Source organism: Sinocyclocheilus grahami, unplaced genomic scaffold (genome assembly GCF_001515645.1).
Source record: "Sinocyclocheilus grahami isolate Dianchi unplaced genomic scaffold, SAMN03320097.WGS_v1.1 scaffold361.1, whole genome shotgun sequence".
NCBI classification, from domain to species: Eukaryota; Metazoa; Chordata; class Actinopteri; order Cypriniformes; family Cyprinidae; genus Sinocyclocheilus; species Sinocyclocheilus grahami.
Genome location: NW_015505540.1, coordinates 138,025 through 165,075, shown reverse-complemented (window position 1 = coordinate 165,075; position 27,051 = coordinate 138,025). Strand labels below are relative to the sequence as shown.

The 27,051-nt window shown below is 37.0% G+C and overlaps 1 protein-coding gene and 1 long non-coding RNA gene across 2 annotated transcripts in view; one reads left to right on the top strand and one right to left on the bottom strand.

Annotated features, from left to right (window-relative positions):
• LOC107549039 (uncharacterized) overlaps positions 1 to 23,967 on the bottom strand; it is a 28,902-nt gene extending 4,935 nt beyond the window's left edge. Inside the window, exons 1-4 of the mRNA XM_016229947.1 lie at positions 23,780 to 23,967; positions 9,359 to 9,541; positions 9,124 to 9,275; positions 5,999 to 6,151 (exon numbers count right to left, since the gene is read on the bottom strand). Of these exons, the coding sequence (XP_016085433.1) occupies positions 5,999 to 6,151; positions 9,124 to 9,275; positions 9,359 to 9,541; positions 23,780 to 23,855 (564 nt within the window). The 5' untranslated portion in view covers positions 23,856 to 23,967. The remainder of the gene's footprint in view (positions 1 to 5,998; positions 6,152 to 9,123; positions 9,276 to 9,358; positions 9,542 to 23,779) is intronic.
• LOC107549040 (uncharacterized) overlaps positions 1 to 27,051 on the top strand; it is a 39,702-nt gene that overhangs the window by 8,791 nt on the left and 3,860 nt on the right. The window contains exon 2 of the long non-coding RNA XR_001604528.1: positions 24,979 to 25,068. This is a non-coding gene — a long non-coding RNA (uncharacterized lncRNA). The remainder of the gene's footprint in view (positions 1 to 24,978; positions 25,069 to 27,051) is intronic.

Sequence of the window (27,051 nt, the reverse complement as noted above, 5' to 3'; positions counted from 1 at the left end):
CTTAAGGGGGTCTGAATCCTTTCCGTACCCACTGTTTATATATATATATATATATATATATATATATATATATATATTAGGGCTGGATTTTGACGATTCGATTTCCGATTTCGATTCGATTCAATATCAATTATTTTGAATATATATCAGGTACAGGACATGGCAAATTTTCTCAAGGAAAAACAAATCTCACAACTAATGCTGTAAAATATGAGACTCAATAATATGGAAGGTTTACATTTGCTGATTTGTATACAAACTCTTAATATAGGCCTACTTATTATATATAAACACTTAATATACACAAAATATACTCAATAAAGTGTTTGTAATATTTAAGTGATACTAACTTTAACTTTAAATTGCATAATTATATTTCTACTCCAATTCGTTTTTTGAATGGTGGTTGTCACAAAAACTTGACAGATTTATTCAAACATATATTTAAATATTGAAGAACAGTAAAAAACTAATTATAATGAATATATTATGTGGTGCATATTTTGCAACATTCTCCTCTCTAGAATTAATTTTTCTAACTGACTAATAAGGTTATGGTCACCGAATCAGTTTTTCTGTGGTACATGTGACGTTACGTGACGTGATGTATTGTTTACAAGCTATTGTCATCTTCCCACGTTTGAAACACTGATTTAGCGATTACATGAGACAGGAGATGGATTTTGGTAAGTTGTACTCTTTCTTTTAACATACCTTCAGATGTTCATTCATGTTTATTTCATGCTGTATCTGCTATTAAAGCGGAGGAGATGATTAGAGCCCGACCAATATGGGTTTTTGGGGCCGATACCGATATTAGGGAGTAAAAAAAGGCAGATATCGATATATTGGCCGATATTCTTTGTGTATATTATAGTACAGTACCAGTCAAAAGTTTGGACACTTTCCCATTCGTGTGTCCAAACATTTGACTGGTACTATATATGGAATACAGTATATACATAAACAGAATATATATACATAAACACATTTTTTTCAATGATCACACAAATGTGGTGATCAAACACTTATAATGACGTGACAGAGATACGTAATGGAGGCAGGGCATTTAACAATTTAACAATAAACTTTATTATCCAAAATGAGTCTGACATCAGTGCACTGAACATTGAAGTTGAAGTTTATTCAACTTTAATTCAATTCAATTCCATTCAACTTTATTCCATTGAAGTTTTTCACTTCGGAACATTCATTCACGGATTTGCGCTACTGTCTTCACACACAGACGAAACTTACTAGAGAAGTGAGTTCTAAAGTAAAGCCAAAATGAGCTTTTTACTGTTTTGTCTTGCTTTAAAAAAGACAAAAAAAATAAATTACAAAACAACAATTTTAAAATATTTACTTCACTGAACATTTTTAACATTCTAGCAGACACTATACCAACAAAGCACAATTTAACTTAAAATTAATAAGTTAGTAAAATAATAATTTTTGGACATAAGACCCGCTTCTTGAATCAGGCATGTATTTTATTTTTATTTTTTTACTGTACAATTAAATACTGTACAATCTCTTCTCGCCTTGCTGAGACATTAGAAAATATTACAGATCTTAATTTGAACACTATGTGAATGTTATAATAAATGTATTAAAACAGAGCTGTTGTAATGATTATTATCATTATTATTGTCTTACTTTTTATTTTATTTTAAAGAATAACAGTAAAATTACAATACTAACATTTATGAATGTTGATAAGAGTATTTGCTTTTTCTCAACTTTTATTTTGGTGGAAACGCGCAGGAAGACCTCAATGCTTATTTTTGTTGACAACAGATTTATAAATGGGTCTCATTACGAATACGTCGTACGTACCGCATTGTCACATGCCTTGTAAAAATTCATAAAAATGTGACTGAGCAACTGACGACTGTATCAGCGCAGATTTTCCTCGTGCTTTGGACTTTGAACCCTGGTTAACAAGCAGATCTGCTGCGAGTTCGTGCAGCGCTGTCAGAATACATGCAATGCGTGTATTAGAAAACATAACGTTCTGCAGTTTATTTACTATTTGTGCAATGATCACTAAAATGTGGTGATCATACACTTATAATGACGTGACAAAGATACGCAATGGAGGCAGGGCATTTAACAATTTAACAAACTTTATTATCCAAAATGAATCTGACATCAGTGCACTGAACAGTAAAGTTGAAGTTTATTCAACTTTAATTCAATTCAACTTTATTCCGTTGAAGTTTTTCACTTCGGAACATTCATTCACGGATTTGCGCTACTGTCTTCACACACAGACGAAACTTACTAGAGAAGTGTAAAGTGTGACATAATATACCTCTGTAAATAAATACAATATAAACGGGGATGCACCGAAATGACAATTCTTGGCTGAAGCCAAAACCGAACAAAACTAAACACTGGGCCGAATACCGATTTACCTTTTCTTTTCTTTTTTCACCATTGCATAAATTAAAAAGCCAAAATATGCTTTTTACTGTTTTGTCTTGCTTTTCAAAATTTTTTTTAAATCAATTACAGAACAACAATTTAAAAATATTTAACACTGAACATTTTTAACATTCTAGCTTACACTATACCAACAAAGCACAATTTATTAATAAGTTAATAAGTTAGTAAAATAATAATTTTTGGACATAAGACCCGCTTCTTGAATCAGGCATGTATTTTATTTTTACTGTACAATTGTACAATTAAATACTGTACAATCTCTTCTCGCCTTGCTGAGACATTAGAAAATATTACAGATCTTAATTTGAACACTATGTGAATGTTATAATAAATGTATTAAAACAGAGCTGTTGTAATGATTATTATCATTATTATTGTCTTACTTTTTATTTTATTTTAAAGAATAACAGTAAAATTACAATACTAACATTTATGAATGTTGATAAGAGTATTTGCTTTTTCTCAACTTTTATTTTGGTGGAAACGCGCAGGAAGACCTCAATGCTTATTTTTGTTGACAACAGATTTATAAATGGGTCTCATTACGAATACGTCGTACGTACCGCATTGTCACATGCCTTGTAAAAATTCATAAAAATGTGACTGAGCAACTGACGACTGTATCAGCGCAGATTTTCCTCGTGCTTTGGACTTTGAACCCTGGTTAACAAGCAGATCTGCTGCGAGTTCGTGCAGCGCTGTCAGAATACATGCAATGCGTGTATTAGAAAACATAACGTTCTGCAGTTTATTTACTAATTGTTTAAGGCCATTTCGCGATTTCAATCATCATACAGTAACCAGCAACAATCACCCCTTCCTCTTCTCATTGAAGACACGCGATGCAGTCCTAAACAGTCTCTCGCTGTCGGTGCTTGTAATGATTTTTGCGTCTTTCTCCGGCAGTTTAAATGCTTCCACACTGTGGTTACCGAACATTCGGTGCATCCCTAAATATAAATTCACTTCTCGCGCACTTTAATGCCCTTTAAATGTAACGTGTACGTTCCCTTGGAACTGGAATCATGGTGGAATTTCATGTGAAGACCACTTCGCAGGGCACTTACGGTCGAATAAAACCATGCTTGAATGCTGCTGCCGAAACAAGAGACCTCCTTACTGAACTGAAAGTGTTGACTGGTGTCACTATCTCGCAAACGCGCCGGCGGATCTCCACCAAATTCGAGGGATCCCTTCAGCTCGAGGAGCCCTCTCGAACGCCACCCTCCGCGCGTCGGTAGCCCCCCGGGATCGCTTGATCGGTCGGCGCCAGACCGCGAATTTAACCACCCGTAACTCCCGAACCCCGGGGGCGGTCACATTTGAAAGAGGGCCTCCAGACGTACACTCGATTTGCGTTCGAGAGGGTTCCTTGAGGTGAAATGATCCCCCGAATTTGGTGCGGATTCGCCGCACCGTTACGGAGATGGCCGTTCAAAGTTTCAATGGTTTTCCATAGACTAAGCTTTAAAGCGTTTCATCCAGGTCGCCAGTAGCAAACAATAGAGCGCACTTTGCTGGACAAACTAAGTAATTAAACAATTCCAAGCATTTTATCTGCATTATATGTTCTGAATTTTTTTTTTCATATCGGCGGCATATTTGCCGATACCGATATATTGGCGACAGGTTCTTATTGGCTGATAATATCGGCAAAACGATATATCGGTCGGGCTCTAGAGATGATCAGTTCACAGCGATCTGTCACTCCACATTAAACAGTGCCAAAATGACATTTAATATTTGAATATTGTAATAAAATGGACAGAATTTGAAGTTTGAGACATTTTCATATCAAAAGTAACAATCACAAAGCTTATTGTGATTTATTGGCTGGGAGGCGCGCTACAATGTTCCGTTCATTATCTGACTGGCTAGATTAATTGTTTCTTGGGATTTATGAATCGATATAATTTCATAAAAATGAAATTTATATTTTATACCCAGCCCCAATATATATATATATATATATTATTTGTCCTATATGTGTACATTAAATTAAAATGTGAATTGAAATGTTTTGAACTAAATTACTACTCGGCACACAGTGCATTAAACTACAAAAGTTACGATTTTCATTTTTAGTCAGTATTTTTGTATCCGCACTGATGAACAAGACCCTTGAACTAAGGTCAGGGTGTTCTTTGAGCAGAATATGAAAACTTCCATAAAATCATTTTTGTTTGAAAAGCTAAAGCATTTATTGAGCAGCATATGGCTTATGAAATCCTGCCCTATGAAAGTGCATTTTGTTTCACTTTCATCATTTCACATAATTTAACAGAGAAGGAAAACAGCTTAGAACTATTGGCAAGGAGATGAAACAGTGTTTCACTAGCATGTGTTGTGTGGTTCTGAGCATTCGATGAGGCGTGTGCTGGAGGAACTGCGGTGCTCTGATATGCTGCCAATTGTTTCCCTCTTAAAGGGATAGTTCACCCAAAAATGAAAATTTGATGTTTATCTGCTTACCCCCAGGGCATCCAAGATGTAGGTGACTTTGTTTCTTCAGTAGAACACAAACAAAGATTTTTAACACAAACCGTTGCAGTCTGTCAGTCTTATAATGGAGGTGAATGGAAATCACGGCTAAAACATACAATAAAACAACCAAAAAAACATACACAAACGAAACCAAATCAAACCCTGCGGCTTGTGACGATACATTGATGTGTAAAGACACAAAACGATCGGTCTGTGCAAGAAACTGAACAGTATTTATATAGTTTTTTTACCTCTGATTCACGCAATGTCCGAACTGTTCGAACTGTCCTGAGCACATTCTCAAAAGCAGGCGCGTGAGGCGTCTTCTTGGCAGTAATGCATTTATAAGTCTGTGATCCGCAGTAAAGCAAGAAGAAGAAGAAGAAGATGCCTCACGCGCCTGCTGTTGAGAACACGCTCATGAGGACACGCTCAGGACAGTTCGAACAGTTTGGACATTGCGTGAATCAGAGGTAAAAAAACGATATAAATACTGTTCAGTTTCTTGCACAGACCGATCGTTTTGTGTCTTTACACATCAATGTATCATCACGAGCTGCAGGGTTTAATTTGGTTTTGTTTGTGTATGTTTTTTTTTGTTGTTTTATTGTATGTTTTAGCCGTGATTCCCATTCACCTCCATTATAAGACTGACAGACTGCAACGGTTTGTGTTAAAAATCTTCATTTGTGTTTTACTGAAGAAACAAAGTCACCTATATCTTGGATGCCCTGGGGGTAAAGCAGATAAACATCAACTTTTCATTTTTGGGTGAACTATCCCTTTAATTACGAGCTTGGCAACATTTTCCAACCAAATACACTGATGTTTGCAATTAAAATCCGTGCATAACACATTCAAAATGGGAATTTGATTGGGAACACTTGGTGGTGGAGATACAGTTGGTAAAGTCATCAATTTGAGGGTTTAGACGTCAGGAAGTGAATGAATGTGTAAATTTGTTTCAAAGATTTGCATAGTGTTGAGTTGCAATCATATCCTCAAAAAATTGTATTACAATTAATCAGACGTTTTTCTGAGATTCAGTAAGTCTGACACTCACCAGTTTCATGCCTTTGCTGTTGGTTTGGCGATGGCACTTGAAGTAGTATATGCCAACTATTATGGCAGCAAGCAGTAAGCCGGTCACCAGCACAGACACGAAAACAGCAGGAGAAGACCCAGAGGTGGAATCTTCTTCTGTCTCTTGATTCGACTATAGAGAAACACGTAAACACCAAGATGTTAACAAAAACAGGGATTAAATATTGGGGAGTTTCAACAGCATTTTGAGTCATATTTTGTATCAAGTGATGTTGATTCAGTTTGGGTGTCCCCAACAGCAAGCAGGAATTTTTGTCATAGGTCGATTTTGATAAAATAAAGCTGAAATTAAGCCGTAGATATTGTATATTTAATTGTGTATGCTCATTTCCCCTATTTTTACATTTTACCTTTGCTTTCATCTAAAGCTCACTTAAAAGTAGTCTTTAGAAACACTAATGAACTAATAACACTGTGAAATTTGAACTTTAGCAAATCTTAAAATGAATATCCATTTTTCATATTCTATATTATACTGTTATGAGACTCTATATCAGGGGTCACCAAACTCGGTTCTGGAGGGCCAGTGTCCTGCAGAGTTTAGCTCCAACCCTAATCAAACACACCTGAACCAGCTAATTAAGGTCTTACTAGGTATACTTGAAACTAGGGGTATGCGATATCACGATTTTTGATCGTGGACGATTAAAATGTCTCCACGATCTGCTTTTTTTAAAGAAATGTCATAGTATCATGCTAGGACGCACATTCTATCAGTAGCAGTTCTGGTGCCTCCATTTCATACTCTACAATGCGACATACATCAAATGTTAACTCAACGGTAGAGTTACTCACAAGACACTGCACTTATTCGCAATCACAAAAGTAAATTTTTCGTACACCTGAAGCGTGCGCACACTAAAAAGCCTGTCAAACAGCGCCTGATTACTGGACTAAGTTATCTTTAGCATCTGATTGCACTAATACTGTCAAAAACACACAAGGTTTACATATAAACACAGTTGGCTATGTCTAAAGTGAACGTAAACAGTTGAGAGAAAAACGGATGCGTGCCTGTCTGTCTGTATATATTAGACGCGTGCAGGTCTTAAAGTGACAGTACTAAACATGCTGCTGCTTAAAGGTATATTTCACCTAAAAATGTACATTCTGTCATTATTTACTCTCTCTCATGTTGTCCAAAACCTGTATTAATTTCTTTCTTGTGTTGAACAGAAAAGCAGATTTTTTGAAGAATGTGGGTAACCAAACAGTTGCCGGTCCCCATTGACTTTAAATACTATGGAAGTCACTGGGGACCAGCAACTGTTTAGCTACTCACATTCTTCAAAATAACTTTTATGTTCAACAGAAGAAAGAAACTAATTTAGGTTTAAAACAACTTGAGAGTGAGTAAATGATGATAGTATTTTCATTTTTAGTTGAACTATTGCTTTAATGTTAATAAAACAACAAAACACAAAGAGAAAAATAACTTGCATCTCTTGACTGAAGAACTTGAATACAATTGCTTTTATAAGAATCAATGTATAATTTATACAGTGAAGTGTATATAGTGTTTTATTTTTATATTTGTTCATTCAGTTTCTTGAACGCTTCTGCTAAATACACCTACTGTATTATTTGTATATTATGGGTACTTGTAATCTGTCTCTTTGTTCTTAGTTTGAAATGTTTTTAAATAATGACACAGATATTTTTTTTATATCTTCGCCCACTTTGGCTTAAATGTCTGGCATTCTTTTTTAAAATTTTTATCATTTGTTACTTTGTAAGGCTTTGTTTTTAAAATAGGTAAATTAGTTTGGCTTGCAAAATGGTAAAACCAACATGATAAAGAATCGTGATTAAATTTTGAGTCGTGATTTTCCTATTAAAAAAAAAAATTGTGATATGATATTTTTGCCATATCGCCGACCCCAAACTCAGTGTTGAGGCAAGTTGGAGCTAAACTCTGCAGGACATCGGCCCTCCAGCCCTGAGTTTGGTGACCCCTGCACTATATCATACTGTTGTAGCATTTACAACATTATGATATAGCGCATGGTGTCATGCCAGAATAACCAATGCCTATCATGATGGAAAAAAATACTGATCCTATCATCTCACCCACAGTACTTTTACCAGTCTCAGATCTGTTCTTGCCAACAATGGACACTCATCATCTCCCCCCAGTTCTTCTGTCTAACCTCTTTCCTGGGTTCATAACCGCATGGCAGCAGTGAGAGGAAGCCCCTCTTCTCTCCCACTCATTCATCTTTTGTGTGGAGGGATTATTTATAGCAAATGACAAAACAGGATCTCCCTAATCTGAGCTCACAGGCATCAACAGTTTCCTTTCTAATGTAAACGGATGCAGATGACAGCAACTGAAAACATCTGAAGTCACTCTGTCCATTGGTTTGGGTCGGCAAAGTAGAGGTACTTGTAAAGTCTTGTAGAGATACTGAATAGTGGAGTTTAGATAGTTTCTGATGACTTTTTGGGGTAAATATGGGATGGGTACATTAGCATGATGCTGAAATAGCCTCACTGTAACATATGAACATGTAAATTAAAATATAAATGCAGTAACACAATGTTCCTTTGCAAAGAAATGTATTTTGTAGGCACAGTGGTACATTAATGGTATCAAATATATTGTACTTTTTTTGCATATAAAATTAGGTTTATAGTACTCTCTTTTCAAAAAAGTGCAATGGCAGTACCATGGTAATATGTTATATATATTACTTTGAAATATACCATGTTACTAAAATCCATGTAATTTTCTTTCAAAAATACTGTTGTACTTCTATGGTACAATGGTACTTTTTTTTAAAGTAAATTACAAAGAGTAACAAGAAGACCATGGTACTAAACCAAGTACTATGAAACCATCGGTTTTGGAGAAGTGCAATGGTAGTGCCATTGTATTCTTGGAAGTAGATTGGATTGGAGTAGTAGTATAAAAGAATGTTATTACCATCTGTACCACCTAATGAAACTTGAATAATGTGAATCCTGAATGTTGGGTTTAGAAAAATGTCAGCTAAATTAGCAAATCTACATTCTTTCTGGACCTTTGTTTTTTTTTCCTCCCAGAATTCTAATCCATGACATCAGTGACTCAAAATTACTTACATCTGCAATTCTGGAACCTTGATTTGAGACCGTATTGTTCGCCATCTGTATCGTTTCTATCACCTTTACATTAGATTCCATGGTGTATATTTCTAATTGTCCTGGTAGAGATGTAGTCAGGCTGGCTTCAGCAGCATTGACTAATTGATGTGCTAAAACCAAAGAATCAAGGATTAGTAGTATCACCAACTAAAAACATAAAAAATTCATTTAGGGACAATCTTTAGGGACATACCCATGTCAGTAGTGTTAACAGAACTTGGTTGGCTTGGGACAATTGTTCCTTGAACAGCAGTTCCAGAAGTTGATTCTGCTGTTGGACCTGCTGTTGAACCTGTTGATAGATATTGTGTTGATGGAACTGCTGTCGTATTAGCTGCCGAATCTGTCTGATTTGCTGGGTCCTGTCCCCAACAACCTATATGGAAACACAGAAAATGTTCAAGATGTCAAATAAGACAAGCTTTAGGTTACACTTCCACCTCACCTTGGTGAATTATGTAGCTTCATATTACATAAATAATGAAGAACATGATAATTTTGTGCAAAATTGCCTTTAATGTGCCGTCTCGTTTATTTTGCTTGAAAAATAGCTCAAACTAGTCATTTTTTCCCAGTGTTGTTGTATTTCCTATTGAAATCAAGGGTCAATAGCTGGTTTTAGAGAGCACATCAGTATATTTAATTCTCACTCACAAACTCTTGATTTGTTTAGTTTTAATTAGATTCTGATTCATTTCCAGTGTTCATTTCAGTCATATGTCCATTTTGCTGACATGAAATTCTCACTCTGATTCAAACTGGTAACTTGTCTTTTTGAACCATTCATTAAAAGATCTGACTCAAAAGAGTGTTTGCTTCAGGAATCAGGCTACACTAGCTGTGTTGTATATATTTCTGATTGACTAAAAAGAATTGGCTCATAGGAGTACTTTGTTCATAATGGGACTATACTGGTTGCGGAGCATGTTTTTCATTCACTAAAAATAATTTGTTCATTAGAGTCATTTGTATGTTAATCAGACTACACTGGTTGTGCTGTATGTTTTTGATTTACTATAGAGAATTTGTTCATAAAAGTAATTTGTTAGTGAATTGGATTGTACTGTTTGCATTTTGTGTTTGTTTTTCTGTGTAGAATGCGATGTTATGTTTTTTTATAGCATCACATTAAATTCAAAATTCACTTTCTCAATTGAGATAAAATATATTTTAATTTGCCATGGTGCTATAAATTCTAAAAAATGCAGGCAACCTTCTTAATGAAAATATATGATAATTTATTCAATTATAATGAAAATATTAATTAAGAACAAATTATAATTTAAAATGTTTTGCAAAATGGTACAGTTTGGATTTTAGCAAAGATTTTCATGCCACCCATTCATTTGTATATCATGCAATCAATAAGGGTTTGCAGTATTTGGCCAGAGTGTCAGATCCTCCTTATCCAGAGGCTGCTGCTCAGTGTAGCATGTGGGTGGTAGGTGCATCCTGAGGTTAAGAGGTTAAAAAAGCCTGGCCCTTTCTGACCGTTATTTAATGCCCTTCTGTCTCCACCCTCTACAAAAATGTCCCTTGTTTGCACAGCCACTCTGCATTATTAATAACTTAAGCAGGGGGGTAATGCTCCTGACACCGACTAAGCAAATAAACATCACCCTCGAAAAGTCAAGACCTTTGTCTTTGTTGTACATTACCACACTCTTTAGTAAAGTGTTATGTCTAGAGTCGTGGAATGCAGGAAGCGAGTGGCCGGGTGTAAAGTACAAATTAATTAATTTGCCTGTTTGTTTTAGGTGTTGCATCCTCAACTAACTACGCCATATTCGACAGTCATTGAACTTGAGTGCTTGCTAAAAGTAATATTATAAGAAAAACTAATTAAGTTTTCACTTTTGACTGACACATTCAAGGTTAATTATTACACATAATAGATAGTGATTATTTTCCACACTAAAGTCATGTTAACATGCATATTGTTTTTTAAAGGAAACGGGGGACAACTAGACATTTATTCTTGTGATAACGTACCATAAATTCTGTGTACAAATTCTCAATTGAGCTTAAGTAGTATTGAACCTGGAATAGTCTTTTAAGTGGTTTTCAGCAAAGAGTAGACAAATATTTTTTTGGCATTTGGGATTTGAGCAGCTGTGCTCTAAATCTAGAACAATTTCTGGTGTCATTTCTGGTGTTAGGACACCACACATTTTGCCATCAAACTTGTCATACAGGCTTTAGAATGCCATCTGGAGCTCATGCTGGGTGGTCTTGTGTTTTCCTAACTAACAATACTAAGATATCTGCCACAGTCTGATCATAAACTGATTCTGCTTTTGTCTCAACAGGTGTGACTGTATTAAGGCCATTATATTTTAAGGCAGCGGTGCTGGAACAACAAACCTCGATGAATTTTATTTAGTTCAAACACCAATAAATGACAATCTGTGTTTGGTCAAGCTCAAAACTCCTAGTGATAGCTCATTTGTGTTTGTGAATCTTAGCATTTTGTCATTTTATGGGTGCATGGCCACCATGATAGGCCTCACCCGCACTCACAGCTTGAAGCACCCCTCCCTAATTACAGAAACACCCTGAATATCTTGTAAGCACATCTATCGGGCTTGATACTGTGCATGGCTAGCCATATATTTTAATTGGCTAAACTGGGCATGCATCCTACAGCTCCTAAAAATGTTAATAAAACTAAGCGCTGACTTACACAAGCCAAAACCTGACATGTTTATTGATATAATAATTGTTAGGAAGAATGTTCCCTCTTCTCCTAACATCACATAAACAAGACCTGTATACATGAACGCCCTTGTATACTTCTGTATTTGTGTGTTTCTACAAATGAGAAGCGGCACATTCTTTTTTTAATGTGTACGATGATGAACGTCTTTAATTGTGTACAAAACAAAATTCCCCTCCCAGCAGCACATGATCACGCACACTAGCGATGTCCTGTTTTGCATACTTTCTGTCCCAAGTATTATAATAAATTAGAATTAGTGCATCGTAGTTATTTTTTATTTTTTAAGGTAAATTAGCTAGATGTTAATTGCTAAAATACAAATGCAAAATAACCAAAAGGTGTGTTTTCTTGGTATCTTACACTACAGGGAATCCATCATCCATCCATATAGCAGTGAAAACTGATATTTGTGGTGAATGAAGTCACCCTAGACAATTTGGGAGTAAGTCTTCTTGACTAACCAATGAATTTCCATGTAAATGTTGTCTCTCATTGCCAGACCTCTGATTAAACCTTGTGAACACAATTTTGTTTCCAGGCGGACTGATAAAAACCTTGTGTTGTGTGAATCTGAGTTTGTCAAATCGAGAAAGTACTTTCCAGTTTTTATGTGGGCAGTCAGGAAGTGTGCTCTCTGAGTGTATGCATACATTTTATGCTTAAATTTGTTCTTGCATAAAATACATACATTTTATCCATAAATGTTATGTAGATTTTATGCATAAAGTTTCTGCATACACTCATAATACGCATTTATTTATGCATAAAATCTATTAACTAGTCACATAAAACTGCATAAATTGTTTTCAAACATCTTGATATTATTTTGTACAGTTTTAAAGTTACAAAAAGCATTATGAAATGCCTGTTGCGCACACATCTGTCTTGATGTCTCACTTCAAAGCTACTAAACTAACTTTGGTCTTCAGTCATGCCACTTTATAGCTACATTCATCACACGTATACTTGCACACACCCTCAAATATGCACATGTGTTACGCTGGAGATGAAAGATAGAGATTATTAATGGGGATTTATTAATGCAGTCACCATGGCAGTATGATACAGATTAGAAATTGGAGAATGTAGGTACTAGTTTTATGAAGTAGGTCAGTTGTCTTAGTCCAAACAAGCATAAACCTCAACCCATCAAATTTTCATCCCAAATGAAATGACCATCTTGACATATCTAATATTTCACAATTTGTGTTGCAGTGAAATCTGGTCATCAAACTGACATCTGGATGCTCCGACAGCAAACACAAACAAAGTTCTGGAAGAGTGATAGTACGTGACTCCACCTAACCGCTTTGGTGCATGTTTTTCATTCACCAATAGAACAGAAATATGACCAGAATCATTGTTTTCCTAAGGAAAGTGACACAACAGGGACCAAATGTGCTCTCCAGATTTCTGAATCACTCTAATCCATTCCATGGTGTTCTGGCACGTCTGGGCTGATGTAATGAGACAATCTCAGGCAAAGACTCTCAAAATCCCCCATTCTCTCAGCTGTGCCTAAATGGATGTATGGCAGTAAGCTTAGCCAGACACGTTCTGACAGCTCTGATATAAACCTGAGAGCTAAAGCCTCCTCCTCCTTCCACAATCCCTGGAAACATGAGAAATGCACATAAAATGCTTAAGGTTATTTTAAAGTAAGTACCTCATTAAATGGATAGTTCACCCATGAAATTAAAATTCTGTCATTTACTTTTATCAATTATGCAGATGATAGAATTTTCATTTTTGGGTCAACTGGTCCTTTAAAGGGGTCATATGATGCGATTTCAAGTTTTCCTTTCTCTTTGGAGTGTTACAAGCTTATTCTGCATAGATAAGATCCCTGAAGTTGCAAAGACTAAAGTCTCAAAACCAAAGAGAGATTATTTATTAAAGTTAAGACTCTGCCACGCCCCCCTAAAACGGCTCGTTCTAACGCGCCCCCACATATCTACCTCACTATGTGGAAATATTAGCATAATGCCGCCCGCCTGACACTAATTTGATTAATTCCTTCACCCCGATTTTGTTTTGTCAGAAAACAACTGGGCTGTGGGCTCATTGCTAAGTAAACTCTCAGGATCAGTATGCTCACAAATGGAAATAGTGCTCCCATAGTTGGGGTGGATAGATTGACCACTGGATTTGTAGTGCGTCAGTTAAAAGTGCCCTTAAAGTTCTTTGACCTTTTGAGAAATAACATTTTGTGATTGCACCAACAGTGAATCACAGGGGCTTCCGCTGGAGGATTTTTTAAATAAACCAATGAAAAAGACAACAAATACTACTAAAAAGCCAAGTCATCTTTGAAAGTTTTATAACTTAAAACTCCCCTCCCAACAGATGGATGGATGGATGGATGGATGGCAGAACGATGTAAGTGAACATATAGAGCTCAGACCTGCTTAAGAGAGGGGACTGGGCTGCAGCTGACTGTCATCAGGTAGGGTAGAGAAGCGATGAGTCCCAGGCTGCTGTTCAGCCAAACCGGCTGCAGACGTCAAAGCCTGATGATAAGCACAAAATACACTGGGAGGAGAGTGCTTCCCTTGACATCTGTGCATTTGGAGATGGAGAGAGATGGACTCCACCCTGCTGGACAACACATTAGTGATAATTACAGTGATTACTGACCCGTTTGAGTTGCCTATATCCATCATCACACTCTTTCCTCTTTCACTAAGCTGTTTATTTAGGTTTCTCCTGTTTCAAGCAGACCCAGAGATAGGTCAGAGATAGGAGATCTGTGTGAGGACAGAAGAACAAGAGGACAGCTCTGTTAGGAAGACAGAGATTGTCCCAGAGTTCAACAAGCTTGTGATTTAAGCATTAATGGGGGTAGAGATTAAAAACACTCCCTTATGAGCCGTGAAAGGCAGATCGCTTATCGCTGCATTCCTACTGGGGATTGAGTTGAGGATACCATCCAGAAATCCTCCAGAGTCAGAATGAAAGCAGACATGCCTTTAGATTCCCAGAAATAAATGTGTCTGGGAAAATTACAGTGACATAATTTTTAGTCTTATGAGTAGTGTAGGCCCATGGGACATTTTGAGACAATGATCAAAAAATGACCTAAAATGCTTTAAAGTCCAATTAAAAAGGGTTATCTGGAGTTCTTCTGCCATCTTTCTAGCTCCGCACAATTACATAAAGAAAAAAAAATCTGAAACCTACAACCAAGTCTTAAAGGGGTCATATGATGCTTTTTTAAAGATCATTATTGTGTGTATTTGGTGTAACAGAATATGTTGACATGCTTTAATGTTCAAAAAACAAATTATTTTTCAAATACTGTACATTATTGTAGGTCCTATATGCTAGGGTGACCATACGTGCCATTTTCCCAGGACGCGTCCTGGCCAGGATTTCTATATTGCCTAAAATATCTAGGTTTTGGCTTTGTTTGCGTGTGCAGACCAATTGGTGTATGACATCAAAATACCATACAGACGGTTCCTTATGCTTTCAAAATGCTCTCGAGGTATTTTGATGTCATACACCGATCGGTCTGCATACGCAAACAAAGCCAAAACCTAGATATTTTAGGCAATATAGAAATCCTGGCCAGGACGCGTCCTGGGAAAATGGCACGTATGGTCACCCTAGCATATAGGACCTACAATAATGTACAGTATTTGAAAAATAATTTGTTTTTTGAACATTAAAGCATGTCAACATATTCTGTTACACCAAATACACACAATAATGATCTTTAAAAAAGCATCATATGACCCCTTTAAGACTTGGTTGTAGGTTTCAGATTTTTTTTTCTTTATGTAATTGTGCGGAGCTAGAAAGATGGCAGAAGAACTCCAGATAACCCTTTTTAATTGGACTTTAAAGCATTTTAGGTCATTTTTTGATCATTGTCTCAAAATGTCCCATGGGCCTACACTACTCATAAGACTAAAAATTATGTCACTGTAATTTTCCCAGACACATTTATTTCTGGGAATCTAAAGGCATGTCTGCTTTCATTCTGACTCTGGAGGATTTCTGGATGGTATCCTCAACTCAATCCCCAGTAGGAATGCAGCGATAAGCGATCTGCCTTTCACGGCTCATAAGGGAGTGTTTTTAATCTCTACCCCCATTAATGCTTAAATCACAAGCTTGTTGAACTCTGGGACAATCTCTGTCTTCCTAACAGAGCTGTCCTCTTGTTCTTCTGTCCTCACACAGATCTCCTATCTCTGACCTATCTCTGGGTCTGCTTGAAACAGGAGAAACCTAAATAAACAGCTTAGTGAAAGAGGAAAGAGTGTGATGATGGATATAGGCAACTCAAACGGGTCAGTAATCACTGTAATTATCACTAATGTGTTGTCCAGCAGGGTGGAGTCCATCTCTCTCCATCTCCAAATGCACAGATGTCAAGGGAAGCACTCTCCTCCCAGTGTATTTTGTGCTTATCATCAGGCTTTGACGTCTGCAGCCGGTTTGGCTGAACAGCAGCCTGGGACTCATCGCTTCTCTACCCTACCTGATGACAGTCAGCTGCAGCCCAGTCCCCTCTCTTAAGCAGGTCTGAGCTCTATATGTTCACTTACATCGTTCTGCCATCCATCCATCCATCCATCCATCCATCTGTTGGGAGGGGAGTTTTAAGTTATAAAACTTTCAAAGATGACTTGGCTTTTTAGTAGTATTTGTTGTCTTTTTCATTGGTTTATTTAAAAAATCCTCCAGCGGAAGCCCCTGTGATTCACTGTTGGTGCAATCACAAAATGTTATTTCTCAAAAGGTCAAAGAACTTTAAGGGCACTTTTAACTGACGCACTACAAATCCAGTGGTCAATCTATCCACCCCAACTATGGGAGCACTATTTCCATTTGTGAGCATACTGATCCTGAGAGTTTACTTAGCAATGAGCCCACAGCCCAGTTGTTTTCTGACAAAACAAAATCGGGGTGAAGGAATTAATCAAATTAGTGTCAGGCGTGGAATGTTCCCCAAGCCAGACAGGATGTTGGTATATCAGATAGAAACTATAGACAGTGTGCTAACCATTCACACAGTACTCCCATTCCTGAGCCCTTTGGACTCAATTCGAGACGTATATGTAATACACAGACCACCTACTAACGGATGCCTCTACTATTCTGTTCCAATGTTTCTCAGCGGAGTGTACAGTCAAAGAACAACATCAACAACAAAAAACTTAATTGTAAATGTTTTGCTGATGTGAGACTTTTTTATTTTGAAAGACATGCGCGTGAAAGCTGTTGACACTTCTGTCAGATGCAGTTTAAGGAAAGAGTGCCTGAGATCAATCTGTGGTCAGATGAGATGTTGTCAGGCTTAGTGTCAGTGTCATTATTCTATTGTTATTTTCATTACTTGTTACAAAATAAAAAGTCTCTAACCTCAGAAAAACGAACTATCCTGCCATGTCAGACATTATACTGTGCTCATTGTGTGCTGTATATCACTTCACTAAAGCACAAAAAAACTACGAGCATGCAACGTGTGAAATAAAAGTAAAGTACCAATAAATCACATCACTGGTTCTTTGTGTGTTAGCTTTTTTAATTTTCACTTTGTGTTATTTTGTATGTTTAAATGACTGTGGTGGCTCATACCAACTTAATTGTATGAACAAAAACTAGTTTGGGACTGCTATTTAATAGCCTTTCCTTATAGGCTGTTTATTCATCATTATTAGTCATATTCTTACAATTCATATGTATTTGAAGTAAAGGGGGACGGTACTTGTGTGTATGTCAACAATTTTTGGGAAATAACTTTGCTTTGTTATTTTTTTTAAACATAAAAAATAACAAAGCAAATTTATTTCACAAAATTGTATGCATGTATGTGTGTGTGTGTGGGTTTGCTTATTTATATATATATATATATATATATATATATATATATATATATATATATATATATATATATATACTAAAAAAGTGGGTCATGAAAATGAGGGTCTCATGGCCAAACCAGTTGAGAACCACTGTTCTATATTATTGGTTAACAAATGTTGCAGATTTTTGTGTTTTTAATACTTTAAACCTTGTTTTTTTTTATAGAGCACCCCCTACTGTCCAAAACAGGCGTCATCTTGTCACCCCCCTCTAACTGTCAGCTGCCGCCTCCTTTTGCGTCTTACTGTCAGCACCACAAGCATTGCGTGGCTGCAGATGCCCATGGACTATCATCATGCAGATTGATTCAGACAATGTAACTGAATATCTAAATGTTTGATCCGCTGCCATGCTCAGCTTATACAATGCTTGGAGAAAAGGCCACAACAGAAAGACGAGTGTGGGGGTGTTGGTGCGACTATCTTTTTTCTTTCTGCCTTTTTTTAAACTTCTCATCACACAAAAGAAAAACTGGGGTTGGGTTTTGCCCCCTCTCTCACTTTCTGGCTAACCGTAACAAATCCCCTGGGCTCTGTAATGTGGTGGTTAAGGAAGAAAGACTGCCATGAGAAAGTCCTCGTGCTTATGATGGCAAGCAAAGGCTACAATCTTGTGTTTTCAATTAGGGAACATTAGGTAGAATTGCCCCAGTGTTGTGCTGCTTGCTGAACATTAATTGCCCCGGCAATTATCCCACAGGTTAAAGAGGCTTAGCCAAACCACATTAAATCTGTTTATTCCTCAGGCAAAATGGCAAAAACCGCCATAGAAGTGCAAACTTCTCCATAAAGTTACATGCATGTAATGAGTATTACTAAAACACAACAATAATATAACTCAATCTTTGAATGTAATAAGCAATTAATGAAAAGGCTCTGTCCACAAATAGGGTACAGTTTTCTAATAATATGTATTTCATTTGATAGTAAATAATATACATTTTAATATAACATAATATTTTATATGTATGTGATAACATTAACATTACTTACTGATTTATATTTGATTTATTGATATATTTATATATTTGTTGGACCATTTATTACGATTTTTTTACCTTAATCATGGAAAATACACAAATATATGACTACGTAAAGCATGTTACATAAGTTTCTTATCAAAGTGAACACATTTAAACTTGAAGGTTACAATTAAAGTTTCTGAGGATATGAAACTTTGCCATCACTTTCCAAGTTGCTATTTGACTAATATGATGATCCAGCTGGCAGACTGGGCCAAACTGGTGTCGTAGAGTTTTGTTTGGACCCAGGTTTTTGGATAGTCGTATTACCAGAGTGAGAATTAGAGCGGTTGGAAGCTGCATGCCAGCTGTGAGAGATACAATAACAGCAAAACTGCATTGGAGTGCCAGGGGAACTACAGAATAACAGACTCACAAGAGCGACAACAACAAACCATGATATGTATACAGATTGTCTTGTTGTTCTCATTTAAGATGATGAACTAATTAAACATGACTGTTAGTTGTTATTTCACATTGGTTCATAATATGCTATGTAATAGTTGTTTTGTGCCATTTTCTTAATTATAAGTGACGTGATGGACATAAATGTCTAAACATGTAGCTTGCCATAATTACCGTTTGCTCAGATGATCTTTTCAAGTCAGATGATCTTTATACAATGCAGATTGTGTAAAAGCAGCTTTACAGTGAAAAACATGTGCTGATAATGCAAGAGGACATAGAAAAAAAAGTCAGTTTATCAGTTAAAGTCAGTTCATTGCTGATTCAGTGATGTCATTGTCCAGCTCAGTTCAGTTCTCTTACAATAAGTGTCTGTGCAGTCAAGCCAACAATGTTGCCAGAAATTGTGTCCCTAACTAATCAAGCCATAATCGGAGAATGAACTACTTATTTCTGCACCCTTTCAGTTTCAATCAAAACCAAGCACACCCAAATCGGAGTGATTTAAGATATCCTACAGCATTTGTGTATAGGCTCCACACCCCTGGGTACATGACTTAAAGGGGTGGTTGATTGCGATTTCATTTTTTTAATGTTAGTTAGTGTGTAATGATCATAAACAATATCTGCTCTCTCTCTCTCTCTCTCTCTCTCATTCAGATCATCAGCTCAGTGAATACACTTATTTTCACATACTATAGCTACGAGAAGCGTTATACATGGACGCGCATGCGGTTGCCGTACTGTATTAAAGCTAACAGAAGCAGTAGCATTTACAAATAACAGCGTATCTAAAAGTATGAGACAACAACAAACAAAAATCTTAGGCCTACCATTAAAAGCAGTGCTTGCACAGGTTCTGCTCGATCCTCTTCACTAATATCCTCTGCGTCTCAGTCAGGTTCAAACTGATAATACAACTGGAGCACATGCCGCTATGTTGAGGGGCGGGACGTTTAGACGCACGCTAGAGGCGGTTTAGCCAATCACAACACACTGGGCCAGCTAATCAATCAGAGCCCATCGCCTATTTCTGAGGGAGGGGCTTCATAAAAGCAGGAAATTATCAGCCCGTTCAGAGAAGGGACAGAGCGGTGAGCAATAAAGGTAAATTATGTGAAAAATAATGCGTTTTTTAACAAACGAAGCATTAACACATGTTAGACTGCACCCCATAAACACAATCAAGCCTAGAAAAAACCCAGTCAACCACCCCTTTAACCTCACCGGAGTGGTCTGGGACTGCAGGAATGCGAGGCAATAGCTAAAGGCCATGAGAAAATGGCAGCTGCTTGTTTTTATTGGCCAAAGTGTGCATCGTCAGCCAAGGAGAATGTTCCAAAACAAAGGTACACAGATATGAGGTCCACAAGCTTATCATTTCTCTCCTTGCTCCATCTTGTTTTTATCATGCATGATGCACTGGCATGCATGAATTTCCTCTTCCTGTGTGCCTTGACTGTGTCTTTGTGTAGCTAAACCAATGAAAATACGCATCTGCTGTCCACTAAATAGCTTTGCGTGTTCTGGCCAATACGATAAAAATACTTTATGTGTTTGATAATATTACCTTTAAACATAATCTGTGTTGTGCAGTTCAGGAATTCCCATGTGTTGGTTCGGATCAGGGTGGATGAATAGGCTTCTGTTGGTACAGTTGATCTAGGCCTTGGATTTTATCCAGATATCTAACTGTAATACACCACAGTAGCGGTTTAGGACGCAAGGTCTGCCAGGGAGCTAAAGACGTGTGAAGGTGTTTTCTCACTCTCTGTTGAGCTCAAATCTCAGCCAGATTCAATAATATTCTATGATGCTTGGGAAGCACCAACCGTCAACCTGGCACCTGTCCACTGAAATGCCACATTGCTACTAGGGTGTATAATGGGTGAACTCACAACTTGGGAAAAAGTGGTAACTGAAATTCAGGGTGACTAACGTAACTATGGGGAGAATGTGAGCTCAGCTAAACGCGTTTGCCAACAGGCTGACATAGCGAATCATTTTTTTCTTGCCCTTTCTATCCATCGGTTGAAGAAGTTTGCACCTCTAAAAGAGCAATAATTGTCTTGGGAGGTCACTGTCTCATTTAAACCGTGGGTGGCCAGTTGGAATGCAGTACTTCTATCTTTCCTAGTCTTTCCTTGGAGTCCTCATTCAGATACCATGTAATTTGACCCTTTTTAGCCACTTAGCTTTGGTTAATTTAATTCTGCAGCAACTGTAGCATGTGGTTGCCTGTCCACATGGCTGAAACCACTGATCCGGTTATCATCATTTGAAGGTTTTACATGTCATGTTTCATGTTATTTAAAACATATAAACAACAATTTTAGCTTCAAGTGAAGTCATGGAATCCTGTGAAATGAGCTGAAAATGGTGCCAAAGTGATGTAATTATTTTTGGTGCTGACGTTTCAGTCACTAGAATGATGTTTTTTTTAATAAAATTTGGTTAAACTTGCATCAAAGAATTTGTAGTCAATTAACACTGTCCTAGAGGCAGTAGACATTAATTTTATGTTCTAAAACTTCTTCATGCTCACATATTTCCATGGTTGTCTGAAAAATATTGCTATGCTCTGACCGTCCAGTGGTGCAGTCTCACAGGAGTGCCAATTGCACTAAAGTGCCAAGCATTTAACAGACTGGTGGGAATGGAAACGTATAGTGCTTTGCGGTCTCTAAGTGGGGATGGGAAGAGGCTTCATTTTAACAATGTCTTCTTGCAACCTCCGAAGTCTTAACAGCAGCATGGCTGTTACAGCCTAATGAATTCAGCTGGTTTACAGTTTCACATTACTCTTATTAAAATCTTTGAGCAGAACATTTGAGGATAACTATAGGAAAGTATGGCACATTAACTTAAGATTTCACATTACACTCTAGCTTTGACTAACTATGCAAGTTCTGTTAGCTAACAAGAGGAGGTGGGGGCTGCCTAATGAAATTTTTTATTTAGATTGAAAACTGATTATGCGCTGTTTGAGGATTTGTTTGTTATGGAAGTCTCTAAATTTGGTTAAACTTGCATCAAAGAATTTGTAGTCAATTAACACTGTCCTAGAGGCAGTAGACATTAATTTTATGTTCTAAAACTTCTTCATGCTCACATATTTCCATGGTTGTCTGAAAAATATTGCTATGCTCTGACCGTCCAGTGGTGCAGTCTCACAGGAGTGCCAATTGCACTAAAGTGCCAAGCATTTAACAGACTGGTGGGAATGGAAACGTATAGTGCTTTGCGGTCTCTAAGTGGGGATGGGAAGAGGCTTCATTTTAACAATGTCTTCTTGCAACCTCCGAAGTCTTAACAGCAGCATGGCTGTTACAGCCTAATGAATTCAGCTGGTTTACAGTTTCACATTACTCTTATTAAAATCTTTGAGCAGAACATTTGAGGATAACTATAGGAAAGTATGGCACATTAACTTAAGATTTCACATTACACTCTAGCTTTGACTAACTATGCAAGTTCTGTTAGCTAACAAGAGGAGGTGGGGGCTGCCTAATGAAATTTTTAATTTAGATTGAAAACTGATTATGCGCTGTTTGAGGATTTGTTTGTTATGGAAGTCTCTTTTTTTGTAGGTAAGAACTTTTTCTTATAGAAAATCCTTTTTTTTTTTCCCTCCAATTTTAACAGCACTAGTTTCCTGGTAAATGTTTGTTCGGTTCAACACCATACTCTTGAGAAGCTGCTCCGTGTTCAAACCTTCCCACACTTATACCTACTTAACAGTGTTACTCTCACCTCTTGGGAAAAGGGAATAGGGCGTACAGCTCAGCCCTGCCCACAAGGACGTCACTTACAAACCAGCTTTTTTTTACTCCTTTTTGAAATAACGGACATGCGGTAACCTCCCTGGAAGGAGAGTGCCTTTTACGCACAACTGTCTTCAGCCCTGTGGCTGATCATGTAAAACATCTGTCTACTTTCAAGAGAACATGAACCAAGCGCTGTGGTCCACTTCTCAGCCTACAACAAATCCACACGTATGCCTGCTTTTCAAAAGGACAATTTCACCACAAGTAGTCACAGAAAACAGGATGAAGATGCTTAATAGACTCCTCAGACAGTTTCCAGGCTTTTCCAACCTCTTCAGTCCCTAAACACACAAATATACACCCATGTTTCAGCCAGCTCCACCCAGACGGGGAGAGCAGGATATAGCCCGCAATTACGATCAACGGCATGTTTCCACTCCAAGCCAGAGCCCTTTGTTTGAGTTTTCCCGCTAACCTATTAACTCAGTCTCCTCTGAGTAAACACTACAAACTGCTGGCTGTCACATCAATCAAGGTGAGACTGTTTTAGAGTAAAATTGAATAAAAGCCACTTAAACCCTAAATACTAGCATTCAAAAAGAGTGATGCTTTTACACAACTTAAAATGTATCCACTTACTGAATGATTTCCTTAAAAATTATGAGAAAAAAAGATAAATCCATAGATTCCATACAATAAAAAAGCTTGAAAATGGATGATACAGAATATCAACTAAGAACATAAAAAGAGTGTGTAATCATAAAACACTGCATGTAAGGCACAAAACTTAAAGTAGAGTTTACAAAAGACTTCATATAAACTTACTGTGAAGCAAAAGAAAACCGAACATTAAAGCCAGAGCCATCGTTTTCCAGAGCTCATTCATTCTTCGTACAGCCATTTTCGTCTCTTTGAGCACGCTGAGGTGTGTGAGAGTGTGTATGCAGGCGCTGGGGCAAGGCTGAGAGAGTTTAGGGGTTTCCTGTGCCTGAGACAGAAATGAGTGGTCAGAGGATAAAGCATGGCTTGTGCTCCAGGGGTTTTATATGGCCCCTCTCCACTCCCCCCACATCTCTCTCTCTCGCTCTCTCTCTCTCTCTCTGTCGCCCATATCTTCTTACAGTGAAGGCCACCTCCTTCATGTTGTCCACATATATGTTTTATAGTATAAGAGATAAATGTATTTTATATAGGTTTTTTTTAGTTGAAAAAATCTTCAGAAATGTTGTGGTTGCACTGGTAGTTTTCTGAATATATTATAATATATTATATAAAATAATGGTTTCTATTTTAATATCCTTTAAAATATTATTTATTTCTGTGATGCAAAGCTGAATTTCCATCAGCCATTACTCCAGTATAAAGCGTCACATGATCCTTCAGAAATCATTCTATTATGCTGATTACGCTCAATTATTATTATTAGTACTAAATTAATAATGGTTCGTATTATTGATGTGTTCTTAACAGGTTTTGCTGCTTAATGTTTGCTGCTTAATGTTGCTGCTTAATTTTTTTTTTGTGGAAACTGTGATGGATTATGTTATTACAACTTTTATTTATGTTATTCCATAATAACATTATGATTTTCATCCATTGGTCCACAGAGGGTTAGACAGGTGCTTCATGGCAGATATATAAATAATTTAGGATTTCCTTAAAAAATATTCCATATTTAAATTTTTAATTTGTACACGATGACATAAGCTGGATTCATTCTGCTTTTATATGTCATATTTGTGGCTTTATATATCATGATTTGACTTTTTCACAATGTGAACTTATTACAATCTTACAAGAACTATTTATTTTTTATGTGGAAATGGTCTTCAATAGTTAAAACTGTTTTTGTGTTACAGTGAAATCTAAATTTTTCTGTATATTAGGGGGCTGTACCTGGGTCTGAAAAGTTTAAATCCCTGATTAAATTAAGTTTGCATGTCTGATTTGCTATTTTGTTATTTTAACTATGCCAAATGTTTGATGTATTAACCAAACTGTTCTTTCTTCTCACTTCTCTGCAGACTTTATACTGTGTTTAGCTGATCAGCTTGTGAAAGCACATCACGTCACACATGCTGGATTTGTGTGTCCCTGGATCAATGAGTAATACAGTGAGTCATCTTTAATCCTAAATCACCCAAAAATACCAACACACACACACACACACACACACAGAGGAGGGAAGTGAAGAACAGAAGGCAAACTGAACAAGCCAGCACGCACACGAACATGCACCAATGCATCTAAACATGTGCACACTCTCATGCAAACCCATATCCCCTAGACAAACTTAATTTCTCCTCAGTGCGACTGAGCGGGAATCATTCACATGTATCTGTGTGTTGGCGCCGCACAGAGAACATCTGGAAACAGTGCTGTGTGAGCAGCTTTGTGTGTTCTTGGGGACTGCTCACAAAATTACTTGTCAAACATTTCGGCCAGATGGGGGAGAGAGTGGAGAACATATGTCCCCCTCCCACAAGCCAGATTTTTTTGTTTCCCTCTCTTTTTGAGGTGAGGGGAGTTTGGGTGAACCTCACGCTGTAGCCCCTTCCTGACCTCTCAGAGAAGAAACACACTCTCACACACACCGCAACACTGATTTCCTTCTTTCTGTTCTGTCTTTTTGGAAGTGAAACGATCGATAGGTTCAAGCATACAACATCCACCTGGGCTGTCCGGTTTCTGGCCAGCAGCAGTGGGTGGAGTAGGACCTCTTAACATCACGGGGCGAGGAGAGTCCAACCGCATGGCCAAGACTCCACATATGGAGCCACACGTAATCTGAGCTGTTCTGCGTTTTGCAAAGAAGCCACTCCAGTTACAAATGGCCAATATGTCTCTTGAATGTATCATTGATGCACTAAATGAAAAGAACAAATCTGTAAATTAATTCCTGTGGCTGTGGTTTTGTAACGCAAGATGCTCCAGGCACTTACCGTGACCATAACTCACAGGAAAACTCATCTGTTTTCTGCTTCAGAGTGGATGATGTTTTTATTCTTAAGCGGACAGATGAATGAAAAATTAACAAGCTTGCGCTTTTAATGGCTGTGTAGTACGTAAGCAGCTGTTTAGTGTGTGCATTTATCAAAAGTAACTTGTACTCATTACAATCTGGAGGTAAAAGAAAAAAATACAAATATCTCAATTGTTATTTAAAGACAGCTATGAGATTAAATAAAGGGCAAAAGACACTATAATCTATCATCCAAGGCCTAATTAAAATATAGCATCCTTATTTTACTTAACAGTTGCTTTATCTGTGTCTATTTTTTCACAACCAGTCAAATGTTTGGAATAATGATGATTTTTTTATGTGTTTGAAAGTTTGAACCAAGGCTGCATTTAATCAAAATTACTGAAGACTGAAGAATTGATGCTGAAAATGCAGCTTTGCCACCACACAAATAAATTACATTTTTAAATATAAAACAGTTCTTTTAAATTGTAAACATGTTTCACAGTATAATGATGATTTTTTTATGTGTTTGAAAGTTTGAACCAAGGCTGCATTTAATCAAAATTACTGAAGACTGTAGAATTGATGCTGAAAATGCAGCTTTGCCACCACACAAATAAATTACATTTTTAAATATTTTTAAATATAAAACAGTTCTTTTAAATTGTAAACATGTTTCACAGTATTACTGTATTTACTGTATTTTTGATCAAATAAATGCAGCTTTGTTGACCTTAAGAGACCTTTATTAAAAAACGTTATTATTCCAGACTTTTGACCAGTAGTGTATTTTTCATCTGAGAAGAAATATCAGAGAAAAAGTTTATATATTAAAATATAACTGAGCTATGAAAGGGCAACTTCTGAGCAATAAGATTGTGTTTTCCTTTATCCTGGAGTAACCTGGGGTTAAGCGTCTTAATTAGGGGTACAGTATTTCATAACTCATTCCTCATGGGGCTTGAACCAGCAACCTTCTATTCACCAGCCCTTAGCTTTTTTACATAACATGAAACTAAAACATACAGCATTCGTGTGCATTCGCACCACACAAAAGCACATTCAGGCACCTGTTTTGAATTACCATTGAGAAGGCTAATCATCTTTTTCTTCCTCCTTTTTTCTTTTCTTT